Below are 20,753 nucleotides of genomic sequence, written 5' to 3'. Positions count from 1 at the left end.
TGGTGTAAATGCATATATTATCAGTGTGTTTTTTGTTTGCATTCTGACCACAGGTATTGTGATTAATGCAGACATGATTCCTTGTAAAAGGTTTCAGTTTGGTGTTTTAATATCTTAATCTGTTTTGTTGCCAGGAAAAATGGGAAAAACCTATTCTTATATTATGATCAACCATTTACATAATCGGCAAAAAGGAAAATACTTTGTTTACTTGGCTTTCTTAAGCACAGTTATTATTGTCCCAGCCTTTCATTAATCAACACCATTTCCATTGAGGTACTTAACAAATATATTATAATTGGGATTTTGAGAATCTCATGATTTTCGTGGCTCAAACTTTTCAGCTGTCTTATTTGTGGCTAACACAAACATTGACCTCATATTTACACAAATAAGTAAACAGAGAAGCACTTTCATGGTTATGTATTCAGGTAATAATAATAATAATCTCATCATCCTGCCAGACAGTTTCAATTACAATGAGACAAGGTAATGTAGTGGAGGCGATGACCTTGTGTTCTTCTGCACGCGCGCGCGTGCGCGCTACGCTCACTGCACGCGCGTAGAGTGCGTGTCGTGTAGCGGTCAGCGCTACGCTGCGCTACGAACCCAGGGACCCGAGTTCGGTTCCTGCTCACGGCCAACACCGGTGACGATTATCTGAACCGGTCCTCGGACTCCCCTAGGGCGACTCGGCCTCAAATGAGTACCTGGTGTGGTGTGTAAAGATCGCCACTAGGGAGACAAAGGTGGCCGTTTGTGGTGCTGGCCACCCAACCTTTTACTGGACATTTCCGAAAAAGAGCTGTAGAACTCATTGGATTCGTCCAGTATAAATAAATATTATGATTTTGATTTCTCGTGTGCCATGCCGGCCTTCATAGGTGCCCGCTAACAGCACTTGCCCCAACAGTTTGTTAAAACGAGATGTTAATTACCTCTTCTGTTATACAAGAGGTTGTGGGTTTGATCCTGTTTCTGACTCCCCGTGGTGATGTGGATTTTTCTCTGGGTCCCCCGGTTTTTCCCTCCACAATTAGAATCAACGTCACGTCTTTTCGAGGATTTGACTGCTATAAACTTTCACATGACAAGCCACTTCGTTGAGCTAACATATGTGTCCAGGTTGCTTCTTAAAAAAGCGCTTACCTGCTAAAATAAAAATAGTTGATCGTTTTTATAGTTTCATACAGGAGTTATTTTTTTGTGTGTGTGTGTGTACGTGCGCTTGGTGACAACCGAGGCCGTGGACTGGATCCAGGGCACGGGCGAGACGTACCTTTGCGCGCGCACGGAGAGCGGCCAATTCACGCACGAGCTCCTGCGCGAGCACAACGAGTTCACGCTCGCAGCCAAGGTGTGACGCGCGGCTCGCCCCTGAGTCTCGCCGGGTCACACGAGGCAAATGTGCACGCAAAATGTCCCCTGCTGCAGTAGTGACGCTTGAAAGGAACAAATCTCAGTCGGGGTTAATATGGGTTAATGCAAATATGTTGTGTGTGTTTGTTTATGTGTATTGCCCTTTGTGTGCGTGTGTGTGCCTGTGCGCTTGCATGCCTGCGTGTGTGTACCATTGGGATTAGGGGTGGCCCCTGCACCATTCCATAAACTCACCCAAGTTCGATTCATGTCAGTGCACATAATTGTACGACGGGAGTAGTACCACGCATTCACCCCAATCACCCCTGTTCGCAGCTGAGCTAGGCATCTCAGTGAATGTAGGTATCTTTACTTGGCACGGTCTTTCCTAGGCCAACTCAGTCTGAAAAATGAGTACCATCTGCAGTACATGCCAACAGTATCAGGGTTGAGGATGTATATGTCCAGCCAAATATTTTCCACAATAGGTGATCACTACGAACACTGTTTGCAATATTACACATCATGTGGTGGCTTCACCTGATTGTATCATCACCGTAGAATGTTCTATAAGGGCTGCTTTGAACTTTCGCCACTGATTGTGCTGTACCTGTAAATTGAACGATAATGGTTGCTCGCGTATAAATCTGTCCATGATTTTCGCGTGGGGGGCAGCATGCTCGAGCTCCAGTGTCCCGTCGATCGCGCTGACCTGCGGCGTACGTGCGGGGTCGGTGCGTGTGTGCGTGTGCCGACATCAGCAAACGAAGGAGCGCGTGAAACTGCTGATCCAGCTGGCCGACAGCTTCGTGGAGAAGGGCCACGCGCACGCCGGGGACATCAAGAAGTGGGTGTCGCTGGTGGACAAGCAGTACCGCGACTTCGCTAGCGGCATGGCCAAGTACCGCGCCGCCCTGGAGAAGGCCCTCGGCGTCCCCTCCGACGTACGGCACTCGCACGCCGCACGCTCGCACGGCAGAAACTACGCGTGAAATGGGATTCAGGCGATGAATCCTTGTCGAGAAATCTTGGACGGCGTTCCTTCTTAAAAATGTATATCTGTCCAAATTCTAATGCGCGGTATTTGTCGACGGGTTTGTAAATTTTAAGTTTTCGGACGTCACCGTGCGACAGGTTTCTCATGATGAATATTTCACTTGAAATAAGGGCTCAGTTTGTAAACGTTCATGTGGTAATTTGGGGGGCTCAAGATTGGGCATTTTGTGTACGACACGTTGATGGTGTGTGCGCGTGTGGTGTTTGCGCGCGTGGTGTTTGCGCGTGCAGAAAGAGCGTGAGCTGCAGCTGGACACAATCCCGGCCAGCCTGGCCGAGCAAGTGAAGCTGCGCGAGGTCAGCAACCACACGGACGAGGAACGCCGCAAGTCGGCACGGCGCAAGGAGTGAGTGTCCAGGCACACCGGCGTTTGCTCACTGGTCCACGCCGCCTGCATGGCAGCGCAACCTCTGCCGATTTGTGACTGATCTTTATTGTGACCATCGGTCAACATTGCCCACAATGCATCTGGAACTGATCCACCTTACCCACAGCGCATTACAACTACCAAATAACATGACACCATGATCTGTGCATCATGACTACCATTGCAAATCATCTGTAATGCAGGTGACCAATGCATTGACTACCAGTAAACATCATCCACAATGCATCATGAACTCTGCTGCACCATACACATGATACATTTTGACCACTATTCCACCTCATCTACAATCCATCATGATTACCAATCATCACCCCCCATGCATCACACTCTCTGCTCCACCTGACCCACCATAAGTACACATCACTGTTTTACTTCATCTGAAATTCGCTACAGTCTCTTGTCAAACCCCACCCAGAATGCATTATTATCTCCGCTCCAGCTCACCCACACGGCATGACCACAAGTTGGTATCACTCAATATATTTCATTATTGCCACTCAATATTTCCCACAATGCATCATTACCAAAGTTGTTCTTATTCCTCACCACCCACAATGCTGCATTGCACAACAAGGAATAAACAAAAACGACTACCCTTTTTTTTAATGTCTCCTTTAATCACAGGGCAGGGGTTACGCTTGTGTGAATGTCAGTAGTGAGCGGACGTTCTCTTTCTTGTGTTATCCCTCGGATATCAAAGCCAGAGCTCCTGTTTGTGAAGTTTAATTGTCCTTTATATCTCTTTCATACTTTGAAAGGTTCTTTTTTTTAAAGGTGTGGGTAACCATCTGCTCAATGTTACAGGTTCATCATGGCTGAGCTGCTGCAGACAGAGAAGGCATATGTACGCGATCTACACGAGTGTTTGGAAGTAAGGCTATTGTTTGTGTTTGTGCATTGTGTATTTTTTAGTGTATGCGCATGCACGCTCATTTGCAAGAGTTAACGGGGGGGGGGGGGGGGGGAACTCGTCAACTGCAATGTCTCTGAACATCATTACTAAGCACGTGTGTGTGTGTGTGCCAACCTTTGGGGTGCGGTATTGTTGCGGTTCGCACACATTGCCACGAACCTGGTCATCCGAGTTCGATTCCCGTTCACGAACAATAACTTTTGGCGAATATATCTGAACTGGTCCCGGGCATCCCCTGATTCGACTCGGCCTTAAAAATGACTACCTGGTGCATTGTGTGAACATCAGCACTGGGGAGGCAAAGGTTGCCAAGCGTGGTGTTGGCCACCCAATGCCCCCGTGTGCCGTGGGGACCTCAATAGGGTAGTTGGATTTGTAGCACGGTGCGCTAACCACTGTGCCACTGCTCCCCGCTGGGTAGATGCTCACGAACAGTGCTTTCCCCAACAGTCTGTTTAAGCTGTACACAGGGGATCTTTGTGTTGCTCCAAACTTAATTGCATCATCCCACCATCCCAACAGTGGATGATGAAATAAATACCGCTTTGGGGGAAATCAGCAGTGGTTTTCCTATGGATAGAATGGAATATCGACCTCTGACTCCAGCCAAAGGAGATGAGCAACACCCCATCTTTGGGCATGGCTTGTCTGCCGAGTGTATACATAGTAAAGAGGGTTATTTGTCATTTTATATTTGTGTGTGTGTAGAGGGGAGCCGTGACGTAGTGGTTCGCCCACTGCTCTGTGAACCCATTGACCTGAATTCCTCCTGGGCCTCCCCTAGGTCGACTCTGCCTTCTATGAGTGTCTAGTGCAGTGTGTATACATCACTACGAGGGAGAGACAAAGTTGGCTGGGCATGGTGCTACTTCTATGCCTCCCGATTGTGCCGTGCCAGCCTTCATAGCTGTTAACTAATCGCGCTTGCAGCAACAGCCTGTTAAGGCTTTACGGCGGGGATCTTTGTCTTTGTAAGATCTATCTGTGGGAGATGACGAGTGGTGTGGAGGAGATCCCTCCTGGCATCATAAACAAAGAGGACACCATCTTCGGTAACATGCAGGAGATCTTTGACTTCCACAACAAGTACGTGCATGCACGCACACTCGCGCGCGGCTGCTCATGGGGTACACGCAGTCCAGCAGCAATTACCCACTCGCACTGCAATGCACAGATGCACGGAGCACTGACTCTGAAGCACATTATCTTCAACTAGGTCTGTAATCATTCGACACCTCTTAGCATTTAGATGAATGTCACGATTCTGCATCGCAATTTGAATCAATGTTTTTGCATTGTGGTTTGTTGTAGCACCGGTTAGTTGTTGCGAGGGGTCACGTGAATTAATTACATACAATGTATATGATTTGGAAATGGTGCATTCTCTCATTCACAATATATGCGACAAATGGCGCGTGGAAGAACTCGTGTATATGTGCATTATATGTAAATGATATGCGAGTGTTACATGCCTAACCTTCAGATTCATACACATTTCCTGTACCACAACACTCCATTTGATATGCATTGTATGCTCTTAACACAACGCATTAGCAATGCGTATTAACTCTTTAGGCACTGTTTTTAGGTGTGTAGGTTTAAAATACTATTCAGGAGGGCTTTTTCCTGGCATGTTGGGATATTGTGTTTTTTTTTATTCTGAAATATGATTGCTGCGAATTATTTTCTGTTTCTGCACAAGGTGCGTGCGTGATTTTTAATGTAAATGTTGGCAGACTAAACAAACTTGCAAAATAAGGGGCCGTTGAAATGATCGTTTCCTCTCATGTCGTCATATGTTTGCCTTGCAGCATCTTCCTCAAGGAGTTGGAGAAGTATGAGCAGCTTCCTGAGGACGTCGGTCACTGCTTTGTTACTTGGGTCAGTGCCCGCTCTTAAGTTTTCTTCTTTACACGGTACATAGTGCTCGTGTATGTATGCACGTTGAACCTCTTTCGCACCGTCCGTAGCCAACCATGCTGATCAGAGGTACGAGGGACGGACAACAAACTAAACACAAAAGCAGTTCTAAAGAAATTAGTTTTCGATGTAGATTTAAAAGTGCATGGCTCCAGTCAGCTTCCTAATATCGGAAGGAAAAGCGTTCCAGACGGCCGCAGAAGCCCGTCTGAAAGCGCGCGATGCGGTGACCGTCTTTGTTCTGTGGCTTGCCAAAAGCCGCTGCGAGGATGAACCAGAGTTCGCGTAATGCTTTATGCTCCTTGACGAGATCAGCAAGGTATTGTGGTTAATTTGTGTCCCGAAGCACTTTGTGTGTAATGAGTTTCAAGGTCCGCACTTTACAAATTGACATTTCGTGAGAAATGACGGAATGATTACTGCCAGGTGTTAATGGGCTTGGATTTGGCAATAATGTTAGATCGGTAAGGTGGCTGGAACTTGGGCAACTGAAGGCGAAACGAGTATGAACGTTGCAATTAAACTTAGACTTATGGTTACGGAAATAGTGATGAATACAGTACCTTTCGTTATTTTATTGTAATAACATGAATGTATTTTATCTAGGAAAGCTTCACTTGAGTCTCAGCACTAGTAATTAAGTATGCTTCTGCTTGGTAATTGTTGCCTTATTTAGTATGAATTTATTGGTCTTTATTATAACTTCGGTGTCTCTTATAATCATTTAATTGTGATGGCAACTGTTTTCATACGAGTTGGCCATTGTGGGGTAGTGCTTTTACCAGACTTTACCAGATAAAATTTAGACTTAAAGCTTTCGTGACTGCAGGAATTCATATTCTTTGGGTCTTTCGGTAAAGTCACGTAGATAGGTAGAAATTAATAAAAATAATCAATATAAAATTAACAAAACTTATAGTTTGTACGTAAATGCATGCCAATTCAAGTGCAACATAAACGCGAGGAAATAATCGGTTAAAAAATTATGTGGGTACGATGAGATGTATCGTGTGTGTCGCCGCATCGTCCTGGTAATGGCTTCGGGGTTATATGCCATTACAGATGCACATTGCAGTGGCTTCATAGCTGCATGTGACCCAGCCGACAATAATTAGAGACTTGAACTTTTCATGATTAATGATTTCACATTTTTAAATGCACCATTTGCTCCCTCTCTACACATGCCTTATCATCGTGGACAGTGTTTATATCATTCACTGGCTTATCTATTTTTGTAGAATCATGAACAACAAACATTCCAGTCCTTTGCAAATACGATTATTTATTTTTGCAAAAATAACCTTTACAAATCCACGAATCCTTATATGGGACATGTTGGTATTAAAAGGTCTTAATGGAGCTAATGGATGGACAGGAGGACTTTATATCTTTGTGTTAGTGCCATCTTCTCTGAAACATGAATACTCGAGTGATGATCGGTTACACTGTAAGGAGTCTCGCGAAGCCTAACGAGAGGGCCTCGTGGGAGTGCCGGAGTTCACAGTGCGTCTGTGACCCCTTGTCTGCTCGCAGGCGGACAAGTTCCAGATGTACGTGTCCTACTGCAAGAACAAGCCCGACTCCACGCAGCTCATCATGGACCACGCCGGCACATTCTTTGATGTGAGTAATGCCTGCAGAATGCTTCCTCCCTACATCGACGCCGCAACTCCTGCACTTGTAGATTCATTGAGTTATTTTTATATACTTATCTTATCTCCCATGTGCTGAGATAATCACGCCCCCCAATTTTCCTAGATTTTTTTTTACAAAAGAAACAGTCGTGCTTTGTACCATTTACAACTTCAGTGGCAACAAAACCACATTGTGGCCGTCTGGTATCTTAGAAACATAAACAATTGTATACCTGGTGGTGATGCGAGTCTGCATGTGTGCCTGTCAACGCCAACACAAAAGATCGTTTGAACACTGTGCCGCCGCGCAGCTGAACTACGTAGAGTACACGTTAAATTTATCATTTTGTGTTCTGTGTCTTCACGTAACTATTAGTCTATTGACCTATTGGACCACCAGATTTATGGTAATCAACAGCATTTGTGGTGCTCACACACTACAGATCTTCCTTGTAAAATAGCCAGGCAACTGCCTTAAACGCGACCATCCATGTAACAAATCAAATAAACTCAAACTCTGATTTATACAAATGTGTGCAGTGTGTGTGTAGTGAGCATTGGGTCGTCTAAATTATGGTGCTCCAAGCCAGCGGTTTTTAAACCCAAGCTATGCGGTGTTTTATAAGTTTATCAATGATTTTCATTGCCATGTGCCTCAGTAAATGTCAACAAGAACATAATCCAAAGCTTTAGGCATCTGAAAATTGGTAGTTATGGAAAGGCATTATGTTTAAGGGTCTGTGTGCTTTGATGTTGAGAACCCACAGCTTTTGACGTTTGGAACTTAGTGGAACGAGGTGCTACAAATAAAATATGGAGTTCGTTAAGTCATTCGTTGACACTGCAGTGACTACACAAGTTGGAAAAAAATAAGCGTTGTAAATAAACCTGATCAAGCGAAAAGATTTGTCCTGATTGGGCCTCAACCATAAGAATAAAAGCCCTTGGTAGTTTCTGAAATGAGAAAAGGCTCTTTAACCCTGCTGTCACACTTCGTCATGCACCGGCCATAACCACACGATTCCTAAATACCCTCATGTGTCATTTTTTCCTCTTCCGAGTCGATGTCCGTAAAATTCCTTCGCGATGCGTTTCTTTGCCTCTCGAAGTACGCGACTTATAGCTTGTAGGTCTATTTTTAAATGTCATATGAAAGGTGTGCACCAGATGGCCCTAAAACAATTACACACTGGGAAGTGCAAATTCGATTCAGAAGGTGGTCTTTATCCACCTCCACGGGATGCCTGAGCCAAATACGCCAGATGAGCTGTGCACCCACGTGGACCGTGCGCCACTTGCCCCGTCTCCGGACGCTTGCTCGTTCTTACCTCGCTTGCCTTCTCTGATTCGCGTGCTGCCTGCCCGACTCTCACCCACAGGAGATCCAACAGCGGCACGGCCTGGCCAACACCATCTCCTCCTACCTCATTAAGCCCGTGCAGCGAATCACCAAGTACCAGCTGCTGCTCAAGGTGGGTGGCCGCGTGGTGCACGCTGTGGTGCGGTGTGGAGTCGTGGTGGTGGTTTGTGTGAATGGTGCTTGTGTAGTGACATCGCTGGATGTCACCATGATGTGGTTGCAGTTACCGGCCCTAGAGGGGCACGGAGCGACATCGCCGGATACCACGGTGTGCGCTGAATAATAGCGCTGGATGACACCACGCTTGAAGTGCAGTGCCGACCCTACAGGACAGGTTGTGTAGGTGCCGACCGAAGGATGGGGGTTGTGTGAGGCCATGGCACTCTGGTTGACCCGGGAGGACACGTGACCGGTTAAGTTGACGGAGGGGCTCCAAGAGGGGGCTAGGGGGAGTCACGTGATTGGGACCATATCTTTCCCGAGGATTCTGGAAGGTGGACGGGGCCAAGGGCAGAACCGGCCACGGCAGAGAGAGAATATCAGCCGGGTCCCGAGAGGGACCAGGTTGTCGTGCATCCGGGAAGAAACCCTTCATCTACCATCTCCGAAGTCATTGGTCCCGGTTCGTAGTAGTAATTAGTGTAGTTACCCTGGTGGTCACCACCTTAGGTTGTTATTCTGTTAAAGGGAAGTTACCCCGTGTGCTGGAACTGAACATATGTGTTGCCTTCAAAGTCTACATCTGCGACTCAGTTGAACCCATTACACTTGTAATGGCTGTAGTTGTGATGACGATGATATCGCTGTTTGTGGTGTGCGTTGTCACAGTGGTGGTTGTGGTGGAATGCTCATGGATGGATTTGATCTTGATATTCTCTCGGTGACAAAAACTAAAGCGGACACTTTATACTTAAAATTTGATCACGAGCAGAAACTTGCCGCAACAGTCATTGACAGCTGAATGTGAGATTTTGCTCCTCGTTGCGGGGGTGTGGTCATTGCTTTCATCGTGAATGGGATCTCGCGCAGGAGCTGCTCACGTGTTGCGACGAGCGAACGGGCGAGCTTAAGGAGGCGTTGGAGGTGATGCTAAGTGTCCCCAAGAGAGCCAACGATGCCATGCACCTCAGCATGCTGGAGGGTGAGTGCGGACCAACCGTTAGCATAAGCCATCTTAACCGACCAGACCCCTGCACTGTACAACACTTTTTTTTTGTCAATACACTGTTTGACGGGGACTTCCCTACACCTGTTTTTGTTTGTTTAGTTTTTTGTCCTTCCCCCACACCTCTGTTGAACACGGTTGGCTACGTATGGTACGAAATAAGTTCTACATATATACATACACACATACATACGTGCCGTCCATCGTGGTCATGTGATCAGGCTTTGTTGAACAATGGTCACTGTATATGTATACGCCTCTCTCTGCCCGCGTGCGCGGACAGGTTTCGACGAGAACCTCGATGCGCAGGGCGAGCTGATCCTGCAGGAGTCCTTCCAGGTGTGGGACCCCAAGACGCTCATCCGCAAGGGTCGCGAGCGCCACCTCTTCCTCTTCGAGCTCGCGCTCATCTTCAGCAAGGAAGTGCGCGACTCGTCGGGGAACAGCAAGTACCTCTACAAGCATAAGCTGCTGGTGAGTGCATGCGTGTGTTCGTGCGTTCGTGCGTGCGCGCGCACAGCTGGGGGAAGTGGGGGCAGGGGGGCGGGGGGCCGTGTGCGTGCGAGTGGGTGGATGGAAGTTGGAGGTGCTGCTAGTTGGCTCATTTCCACGCAGTCCCTTCCTGCGATCAAGTGCAGGTTTGCGTGGGCTTCCATTGGGGCTGCTTTGCCCAAAGTGAGTACTGGGTGCATAATGTGCCAGCATTGATGTTTGGAAGATAAACCTGACACCCCATATGGTGGTGGGCACCATCCGTAACATTTGAGCACTGCCTGTGATAATAGTTGCTCGCAAAGCAACTCCTAATTATGATCCTTGTCACTTTTTCAATAAGTGTAATTAAGATATAACCTGCATGTATTGTACAAGTGGGTGTTGTGGAGGGCATATTTTGTGCGGTTAATGGCCATTCCCAAATGGTAAACTTAAACTACCTGCATCTGTCGCGCGACCTCCGCCTTCATCATTAATGCACGGGTCTGTCCTGTGACCTCACATCATCATCCTCCACTCCATCATTAACGCCTGGGTGTTCGACGTGCCCTCCAGGGAACCAACTTTTATCACTGCATGTGGTCTTTGCTGTGCTTAAGACCTGACGGACGATGGCACCATGATGAATGAGGGTTGCATTTTGGTTGTGCGCACGTATGTGTGTATACGTGCAGACGTCAGAGCTTGGGGTATCTGACCACGTGGAGGGCGATGCCTGTAAATTCACCCTGTGGGTTGGTCGCACTCCGACATCTGACAACAAGCTCGTGCTGAAGGTAACCCCTAACCTTGGAACTATGCATCTGTTCTGCTTGATATAATACCTCCGATGATTTGTTCGATTATCATCACATTCAAGGCAGCTTGTGTGAAAGCATCATTAGATCAATAGCATAATAATATGCATTAAAAATGGTAGTCTAAGAAACTTGGACTTATAGTCATACATTTGTTTAAATTATCAATCATATTACTCAAATGCACTTGCATACACACCTATATACAACATCCTTGTCACGCTTATTTACATTATGTCACAGAATCGCCAAATGTGTATTGGGTGAATGACATCACCGCAATTGTCCATCATGGAATACTCGCACAGTGACGAAGATCACAATCTCTTGAAAGCTGCTTTTCGAGCTGTAAGCTATGGTCTTGGTCTTGTTCCCAGAGTTGTTCTGAGCTCCACTGCCCACACAGCGGTCGGAGGACCCATGATGCATCATTCTGCATGGCATCTGTGTGTCTTTGTCTGTGTGTCTTTGCCTTGTGCACGGTTGAGATTGCATTGGTCGTGTTCCCACACTTCCCCCCCCCCCAATAATTTTTCCCAGCGGTAGTGGCTGCCGCGTGGTTTGCTTTTGGAAATGTAGCCATTTTGTCAAGGGTTCAAAGTCAGGGTTGAGAGTCTATACTAAAAAATATCATAGGAATTTTGTGTATGCAGTCATTATTTTACAATCATTAACACATGCCGCTTGTGTCCAAAGCACATGAAATGAGCAGATGGAATTTTCCCCTTTGCAAATTACCATGCTGTTAGGCTACCAATGGGTGGGGGGGCCCGCTCAAGTGCGGTGGTGTCAAGGAAGTTTAAAGGTCACACGACACAACAACAGAAAAGGTCACCACCCTTTAAACAATTACAAAAAAAATGTTTAGGAATAAGGAGCGGCACGAACGCGAGCCTCGTGTGACGCAGAGCATCCGTCATGCTCCCCCCACCCCCCTCGCCGCCACCCTCCGCGTGTTCCAGGCGTCCAGCATCGACACCAAGCAAGACTGGATAAAGCACATCCGTGAAGCCATCCAGGAGCGCACCATCCACCTCAAGGGGGCGCTCAAGGAGCCCATCCACCTGCCCAAGTCCACAGCCGGCATGAAGCACAAGGCTTCCTCCAAGAGGTGTCCGCTGCTCTCATCCCCGATGCCCTGTCGATTTTGTCGACTCTCTCATTCGGTTTGCTTTCCCTACCTCGCGGCAGTCTTGTGTGTTCCGTACTCAATGCTTGATGATACCGGCTGATACTTGGAGGATGAGCGAACACTACCCTTGGTAGTCTGTGCTTCCTCCCACATCTCCCCTCTGTCCACCACTCAACAGTCTTCACCTCTATCTTCCGTGTCCTTAATATTTCACGATTTCACTCCATATTTTTCTTAGTCGGCCCCACCATCCCTTCGATGGGATACGAATCCAATTTGTATCACATTGTGTATGCGTGCCATGTGCATGATACATTTGCATAGAGCAAATCATCCGTGTGTGTGTGTGTGTCACCCGTGTGTGTGTGCTCGTGTAGGGAGGGGTAGTCTAGTGGTTAGCGTGCTGCGCTACGAACCCGGCGACCCGAGTTCGATTTCTGCTCATGAACTGGTTCTGGGCCTCTCCTATATCGACTCAGCCTCAAAATGAGCACCAAACGCGGTGTGAACACATTGCCACTCAGGGGAAAACGTGGCCGAGCGTGGCGCTGGCCACCCACCCCCTCTTGTGCTGTGCCGGGTTTCATAGGTGCTCGCAAACAGCACTTGGCCCAACAGTGTGTTAAGGCTCAGGATCTTTGTCACACATCGCAGCGGCGAATAGCTTGTGCTCTTTTGCGTGACAGGGATAGCGGAGGGGAGGACGGGGACAGCCAGGGCGATGGGAGCTCCCAGCCCGACACCATCTCCATCACCTCGCGCACCTCCCAGAACACGCTGGACAGCGACAAGGTGAGCGGGCTCTCGCGGGTGCGCAGGTTGAGTTGACCAGTGCACAGGAAAACGGGAGAAGAGACGCAGCGATGACAATCCTGACAAGGTGGGAGCCGCGTGCTTGCGGGGCTGTGTGAACAGCAACTGGTTCATGGTGACAACAGATAAACTGCTCTACATTTCCACGTGATTAGCCACTTCATTGGGCTATCATTTGTGGTCAGGTCGCTTCTGAAAAAGAGCTCTTGCTCAGTGGGCCTTACCTGGTAAAAATAAAATAGTTTATACTTTATAAATGACATCTTGCCAGTTAGTATAGCGAGCTTTTTCATTTTGACTCCAAACAGAAAATAATTAAAAAAAAATTGGCTACGTATGACACGAAAGAAGTTCTACATACATACATGTTGACCTGAATATGATAAAGAATAATCAGTTCAACTGACACACATAAGTAGTATACCTGTATTATGAACTGATCAAAAAAACAACTCGAATCTAAATTTTCAAAGCAGGACGGGTAGATTCTACTTTCATTCGTTCATAAGTGCGTGTGAACATGTGTGTGCGTTAACACAGCGGCACGCAGTTTGGCATAGACCAGCAGTTGCAGGACCGTAAGCCTGCGTGAGTGTACGCGAGTAACTAATCCGTGTGTGTGTGTTTCAGCAGCGCCGGTTAATGTTTCAAATCTGTAAATAACGAAGAAACCCATCACTACAGAATAACATTTGGGCAGGCCGGGAAAAAACAACAAGTTTCCACAACATGCAAAAAATGAGCATGCGAGTGTGTACAAAAAGCATTGAGCAAAACCACCAGTTCCTGCAGAACTGCATTTGTTGACATCTTGTCTTTAAGTCACCATCAATTGAGTTTGTTGTTCTTCCCCCGCACTTCCGATTAGCACGGTTGGCTACAAACAGTGCGAAAGGAGTTCAACATGCTTCAATAAATTGAGCAAAATATAACTTACAGGTCAAATTGGCTCAATTTATTGATGGTGAATTAAGACGAGACGACCACAATGCAGTTCTTCAGATAACTGGTGGTTTTTCATAATGCTTAAGGCCAAGAGCTTTTTGTCATGAATCTCAGACTGGCCATTGTATGTTGAACTTCTTTCGCACCATACGCAGCCAACCTTGCTGCACACAAAGCCCACCTGCATTGTGTGGAGTAGACGATCATGTTGAGTTCACGTTGGCACACGAGCGATATCCGGCGCGAGCTGGCAGGTCAGTCAGTCGTCGTGCGTGTGACTTGCGTAATTTTGCGTTTTCCACACCCGAATTTGGCAGCGCGTCAAACAACAGCTTATTTTAAGCCGTAGGCTTTCATGCCCTGCTCTGTTCATTCTTAGGTAAGAGTTTATTTTGCGTATTCGCTTGCCACATTTGCTATGCACGTGTGCTCCAGCAACGTCTTCTTCACGACAAATAATCATGCGACACGTACGACAGTCTGTGTCGCACAAATTAGTTTGGACACTTGATTTCATTATTGTTTCTCACACTGCTTTAACCTTTACATGGTTACCTTATTTATCTGTGATGGTTATAACTGACGATTTATCAATTGTTTACAAAATGAACGCAAATTCCACGGAAATAAAATACGAAGTGTATTTGTTCGAGCGATTATGTAATTCTGATACATAGTTCAGTGCGTAATGACAGCTTGCGCGAAGCAAATATATAAAGGCATTTGATGTGTGTTGAAATAGGAAATTTGTCATAAGATAAAAAGAAACTGCGAGCCTGAGCATGCTTGGGGAGCAAGATGAATGTTCACCTGCATCTTGCAATTCCCCCTTTGTTTTTCTGGCAGTTCATGAGATTAACGCTAAATAAGGTCCTTAGTTGATTCATAATAAATGTTTTTGGGTTGGGTCGCGTAAGCATTCGTGTGTCGTAACCCTCCAGCACCCAACACAGCCAGTAAGGTTTGTCGCGTAAACAAAACGCCAATGAGTTGCTACTTCAGCCGGTGTGTTGGAGAGTAAATCCCCAACATTTAAAATTTGACTGCGACGTTTTGCCGGTAATTACATCCAGCATCAGCGGGCGATTTCCCAGAATAGTGAAGCAATCCATCTGCTTCCGGTCTTAAATAGTGCAAGATGACGTCATCACTGTGAACCCATCATGTGCAGAGATCAGAGGGGGAGGAGGGTTTATTGTAATTATATAATATATTAGTTAGTTAGCATATGTTTCCTTTTTTCAGGAATACAGTTGTAATAATACGCTTCCAGGCCACACAAAGCCTATAGTTATCAGAGCGGTTAAAATTATTTGTATTTCTCTCAGTTTCAATAGATTGTCAAATCAGTCTCGGCCAGTAATAATTAGTTTTACACAACAATTTAACGTTATCAAATTGAGTGTCCTTGTTGGCAGGCATGTTCTGCAACTGTCGGCAGTTGCGTTTGTGAGTATTTAATATTTCTTTGGTATTCTTTTACTCTTACACTAATGTCACGTCCCGTCTGTCCAATATAGCATCTGCCACGTACGAAGGGGTTGATGGCCGATGGTCATGAAGAGTTACGGAGTGGCAGCTGAGGAATTGAACGTGTCGGAGAGTCCAACTTTCGTGGAGATGGAGCGATGAAATTGGTTTGTCTGCAGGTGCTAGGTTGATTTTCATCATGCAGTGGATTGATCGTGGCTAATGGTGAAAATGATTTGTAATCTGGTGAGGGCATGTTCAGTCGTATTCAAGGGAGACATGGCAACCTATACAAGCAAGGTAGTGTTGGGATTGATTTAATAAATTTATTTCATTGCAAAGAATGTGGGATTTGAGTGTTTACTTGGGAAATGAATCCAAAATCTGCAGCGAATGGCTCTCATGAACGATGTTACATTCATACCCACGTATGTAGACGGCTGTTTTGAGAGCGCACCATGGAGTTGCCTGTAGGAATGTGACAACTCACCATTGCCATACTGCCATGAATTGTCGAGATTCAAGGTCACGTTCCAAGTCAAGAATGTATCCGGTTATTTCGTCTTGTTTGTACCATCTCATATGTTCTTGAGTTTGTTCAGCAGTATTACATTAACCTATTAAAGAGGTAGCATTTGCAGTTGATGGGGCTTTTCAATGTAAACAATGAATTCCTACGTACACGATTTTATGCAGGTGTCATGAGCATAAGAATGATTTCAAACTATATCAGTGAATCGTTACATGTCTTGGGAGCAAGGCATGCTGGGATTCTCACTGCCCGAACCTGTGCACACTGATTCAGCCTCAAACTGATCACTATAGTACTTGGTCTATTCAGTCCCCAAATAGAAATGTGGTAGTCTCATGAAACCCACGCTACGTTCCCATAATATGGAAAAGTAACCCTAAATTTTGATTCAAAGCATTCGTGACTGCAGGGATTCATCTTCTTGGTTCTTTCGGTAAAGTCACGAGAATTTACCGAAAGAACCAAGAAGATGAAAGGTAACCCCCTTGAACATATATGGAAAATGGGAACCTCCATTACGCAATGTTTGAAATCCCCTGGTTGAGATTTAGAAATTACACTGGTGGGGATTTGTGACTTTGTCGATGCGGTTGCATTGTTCGCCTGCTGCAGAGGAGTCTGCAAAACGTTTCAGAGCCCCGAGATTCACGGTTGCATTCGGTGAAATCTCGTTGCATCTAATGCATGCGCTGAAATTTACTCTCGCATCGATTGCACTTTGTGAAGTGTTTTTAACGATTGCACGCGTGAGCATTTTCAGCCTGAGCGTACTGCAAAGCTGTGCCTGCAGAGGTATATACAGTGTACGTAGCTACGCGCCTGTTTTAGGCTGGGCACGAGCACTTATCAGCGAGCGACATATCGTTTTGTGTATCACCACCACCACGACTGATATGGGACACGCATTTAGCACTTAAAAGCCCAGCGCTGTGCCAGCTCCGTGAACCGTGCATAAATCCCAATTAGGAAAAACCGGCTCAAAAGACGGTCATTAATTCACTGCAAAAGTAAGTTGGAGTTTGCAGCGTGCGCAGTGTAAGTGCAGGGTGGCGTGAAACTGCACTGTGCCTTGAGCTGGACCGAGAGGCTGGGTTTCATGAGCTCTGAAATGGGGGGTGGGGGAGTGTTGTGGCATGCAGGATGGGGGTGGCTGGGACTGGCAGGGGGTTATGCTGCAGAGCTCTTAGTGTGGACAATGGTGGTGGGATGAAGGTAAGTTGAGTGGGGGAGGTGGATGTGGATTTGAATGTGAGAGATATCGCTCAGCTCCACTGCTAACAACCCTCCACAAGCCCAGCTTTCATGTTCTCTTAATGAGCAGAAACGTGGAGCGTAATATGGAACACACCACCAAACTCGCGTCAACGAAATCTTTGTCTCTGGCACGAGTGAAGAAAAATTGGCAGCGACTAAAAACAGAGGACTGTGGGTGGAACTGAAGGGGGACTCGTGCTGAACACCAGCGCTCTCGTGGCGATAGAAAGGAGGGATGTGAGCGGTGCTCGTCTGCAAAGCAAAGGAGGAGGGGTGGCTTGGGAGAGAGAGAGAGAGGGAACTAGATTTGAGTGGGTGGGGTGGTGGTCTCTGGTGTGTTTGTGGAGGGGGGGTGGTAGTTTAAAGGATGGAGGGCGTGGGGAGGTGCATGGGAGTAGAGAGTATACATTGAACATGGGGAATTGAGGTTTGGGGGGAGGGTGGGAGGTCGTTTTGGGGGAGGGGTTCTTGCCTGGCCTGCGATGGTTTGGGAAACTTGCAGATGGGGTTGGACGGGGTAGAGGGCCTTTCGGGGTTAACGTCTGGCTGGGCCTGGGGAGGGAGAGATACAAGGCGTGTGTGTACACGCGCACGAGCCTTGGGGTTTCTCAGGAATTATTCTGCGCAGCCGCTCGCGAAAAAATGTGGCTTTGGCGGCAACAACATGGGCGCCTTGTTGATGTAGCCCGAGTGATAACTTACTGCTTTGGAAAGTGTCCCCATTAGACATTGTTTTGGAAAGGATGAAGGACAAGGGAAAAAAAACTGGGGAAACTGTGGCACTCTGACAATGCATTTTATGGGGTTGATTTGTTGATTAGCGTTGTGCGGACGTTTCTGTTGTGGAGTAAAACATTCCCGGTGTAATTAGTGAGTTGTTTATAGGTGCGCAGAGACATTTTTATGGTGCCTAAACTATTGCGTGACTGGTGCCATTGGTTATGTTATTCCGTGTGAGTAGCTTATTGCTTGCAACAAATCTAAAATACACTCTTTTTAAAACCACATTCATTATTAAAACAGTACTTTACAATAAACAGTTTGGTGGGTAAGGTCTTTCACGTACAGCGACGTGCTGCATGCACGAGTCGTGGTTTTTTTTAAAGTCCATTTTCCTGCACGTAGTTTTTTTTCTTTCTTGAACATGAATAAGAAGTGGAGAGGGAGTTTGAATGGAAAAAAATACAAAGCTGTAAAATATCGTCCTAACCACCGTTAGCCCAATGATGGACAAGAGTCATTTAGACATTGGGGAGGTCGCACAAATTATCCTCCTGGGACACATCTACAGAGTGGTTTTTATGTGGAATATGATATATATTTATGGGCAGACTCGTGTGCCTAATCATTGTGGATTGCAGCGTTTCCTGGCATGGAGCACATGCCTGGCGTGTGTCTGGCTCGCTCAGCTGAAGTCAGATGGGGTGGGGGGGGGCATTTGTTGGGGTTTGGAGATGGGAAGGGGAGAGGAGGGAGGAGGGGTGAGGAGTGTTTGGTGGAACGCAGCGGGGATCCTTGGGATGTGAGGGGAAGAGGAGGGGAGGGGGGAACTTGTGGAGGGAAAGAGAGGAGAGAGGTGGGGCTGCCGGTGTGTGGCTGTGCACCGCCACCTCATTCATGGGACCGCTCGCTGAGAGAGACGTGACTTTCTTTGGCTTGCAAAGTAGCGTGGAGCAAGCTCGGCACGGTAACTCGCCACGCAAGCGGCTCGCGAGATGCGCTGGGAGTCTCCTCCGCCTGCTTCCGTTACACCCAACTCGGCTGCGCTAAGGCAGATGTGCGGAGTGTCAGGCAGGCGTACGGAGCGGGAGACCGACAGACCGCAGTGAGGGCTTTGGCACACAGCGAAGAGTTTAGCTTTTTTTTATTTACACTCGGTTGTTTTTATAATTTTTTGTTACGTTTTAGAAAAAATTGTCCTGCGGCCAACAGCTAGTGTGTGAGCTCAGAGGTCGTCATTGCCTCACTCGGTTTTCCCTGGAAGACAGGTAAGGATCGATGTAATCGGCAATTGCCAAAAATTAAGTACACAAAGGGTAATTGGGCAGGGTTGCACTGCAGCGTGTGTGTGCGACGGGCGTCGCAGTAGCAGCAGCGGCAGGGGTGGTGCTGCCTTGGGCGGTGCCGTGAGGCTCTGTGCGTATAGGGGCCGACCCGTCGAGTCGAAAATCTCTTGAGGTGGCAGCGAGTTACTCCCACGGCGCTCATTGATTTTAGTGAGCTGCGGCACGAGGATACTTTTTGCTTGGTGTGGTACCATTAGCGAGTGAAGGTGTGTGGCACCAGTGGCAAGCGTTCGCAGCAACAGTCTGTATTAGCGGTAAGCACTTTAAGCTGGTGGGTTTTAGCGGAGCCAGTTTTGAGCGAGTTTGCCACAGTATAGTGGTTGGCACCAGCAGTGTTGCACTCTTGGCTGGTGAGCGCTTACGGCGGATTATTTTTAGTGCTCTAGCAGTTCACACTTTGAGCTGGTTCATGCTATATTCCTACTTTTGCATAGGTCTCAAGCGGTTTGCGTTGGCATAGCGTGCTGCTGTCGAGGTGGTGAGCGTCAAAGCATCCTCCTCCGCTTCGTTGAATTTTCACGAGCGGCACAAATCGCTTAGTCGGCGTCGTTCGCTGGTGCCGAGCGAGTTCGGAGGCGGCGAGGTTGGGGGGGTGCTCCTTGTCATGGAGTTGAGCACGTCGAGTGGAGCGGCAGAGTTGGGGGGCGGCCGCGGGAAGACGGTGCGCACCCTCGGGGCCATGGCGGACTTCCTGGGCTCCCTGGCCGCCCCGCACACCGCCATGGTACGTGACCACGCTCGCTCGCTCGCTCTCGTGCCCCTTGCGCATTTGCTGTACAAAAAATATATTTTTAAATGGTACAGACCCATGGATGAAATACGCGTGTCACGTTCGTCGGTGACACCGCCCCGTAGCAGTAAGGTATGTCGTCGGTTGACGTGTTTGAGCACTGGCCATTCCTTCGGAGCAGCGGTGTTGAAGGGCGTGTTGCCCGAAATGTCGGCCTACTCGAAGGTTTCCTGTTCCAAGGCGATATCCAAAAGGTAAACATGTCGAGGGTTGATGGCTTTTCGTTTTGGCACTCTGTTGTGTAACTCTTCACACATCGTCCGAAGTCACGTTCGCGGCATCATCGCTGCACCTTTATAAACATGCTAAGCCGTGTAAAACAGGGGTGTCAAAACGTACGGGGGTCACAGGCCATTGGCAGCCTCCTGGAAACTTTTGCACAGCCTCTTGAAATACACCCCTGGGTATGACATTTCTTCGTCGGGTTATTATTTTTTTTAGCAGCATTCATTGCAAGGTTAATTTACGGAATCCTGCGTTTTACAGTGTTATTTCGGTTGCAAATCAAACACTACCTTTTTGTCTTGGAACCAATGCGTATTATGCAAACAGGTATTACAAAAGACATTAGTGTGTTGTTATTCATGAAGGTCCAGTGCACCCAACTGATTTTTGGATGAAATGTCTCCCCGAGGCTGGAAGGGCGTGACACCTGGCCATAAA

At 47.3% G+C, this 20,753-nt stretch overlaps 1 protein-coding gene across 3 annotated transcripts in view; it reads left to right on the top strand.

The window, feature by feature from the left end:
- LOC144939525 (triple functional domain protein-like) overlaps positions 1 to 20,753 on the top strand; it is a 182,936-nt gene that overhangs the window by 83,818 nt on the left and 78,365 nt on the right. For all 3 annotated transcript variants that reach the window (XM_078866706.1, XM_078866705.1, XM_078866707.1), the window contains exons 23-35: positions 1,244 to 1,357; positions 2,121 to 2,303; positions 2,647 to 2,762; positions 3,609 to 3,675; positions 4,694 to 4,803; positions 5,529 to 5,598; positions 7,171 to 7,260; positions 8,651 to 8,743; positions 9,661 to 9,772; positions 10,080 to 10,270; positions 10,966 to 11,067; positions 12,051 to 12,199; positions 12,907 to 13,012. In XM_078866706.1, the coding sequence (XP_078722832.1) occupies positions 1,244 to 1,357; positions 2,121 to 2,303; positions 2,647 to 2,762; positions 3,609 to 3,675; positions 4,694 to 4,803; positions 5,529 to 5,598; positions 7,171 to 7,260; positions 8,651 to 8,743; positions 9,661 to 9,772; positions 10,080 to 10,270; positions 10,966 to 11,067; positions 12,051 to 12,199; positions 12,907 to 13,012 (1,503 nt within the window). The remainder of the gene's footprint in view (positions 1 to 1,243; positions 1,358 to 2,120; positions 2,304 to 2,646; positions 2,763 to 3,608; positions 3,676 to 4,693; positions 4,804 to 5,528; positions 5,599 to 7,170; positions 7,261 to 8,650; positions 8,744 to 9,660; positions 9,773 to 10,079; positions 10,271 to 10,965; positions 11,068 to 12,050; positions 12,200 to 12,906; positions 13,013 to 20,753) is intronic.

Source organism: Lampetra fluviatilis, chromosome 2 (genome assembly GCF_964198595.1).
Source record: "Lampetra fluviatilis chromosome 2, kcLamFluv1.1, whole genome shotgun sequence".
Classification (NCBI taxonomy): Eukaryota; Metazoa; Chordata; class Hyperoartia; order Petromyzontiformes; family Petromyzontidae; genus Lampetra; species Lampetra fluviatilis.
This window is presented reverse-complemented; position numbering and strand designations above follow the sequence as displayed.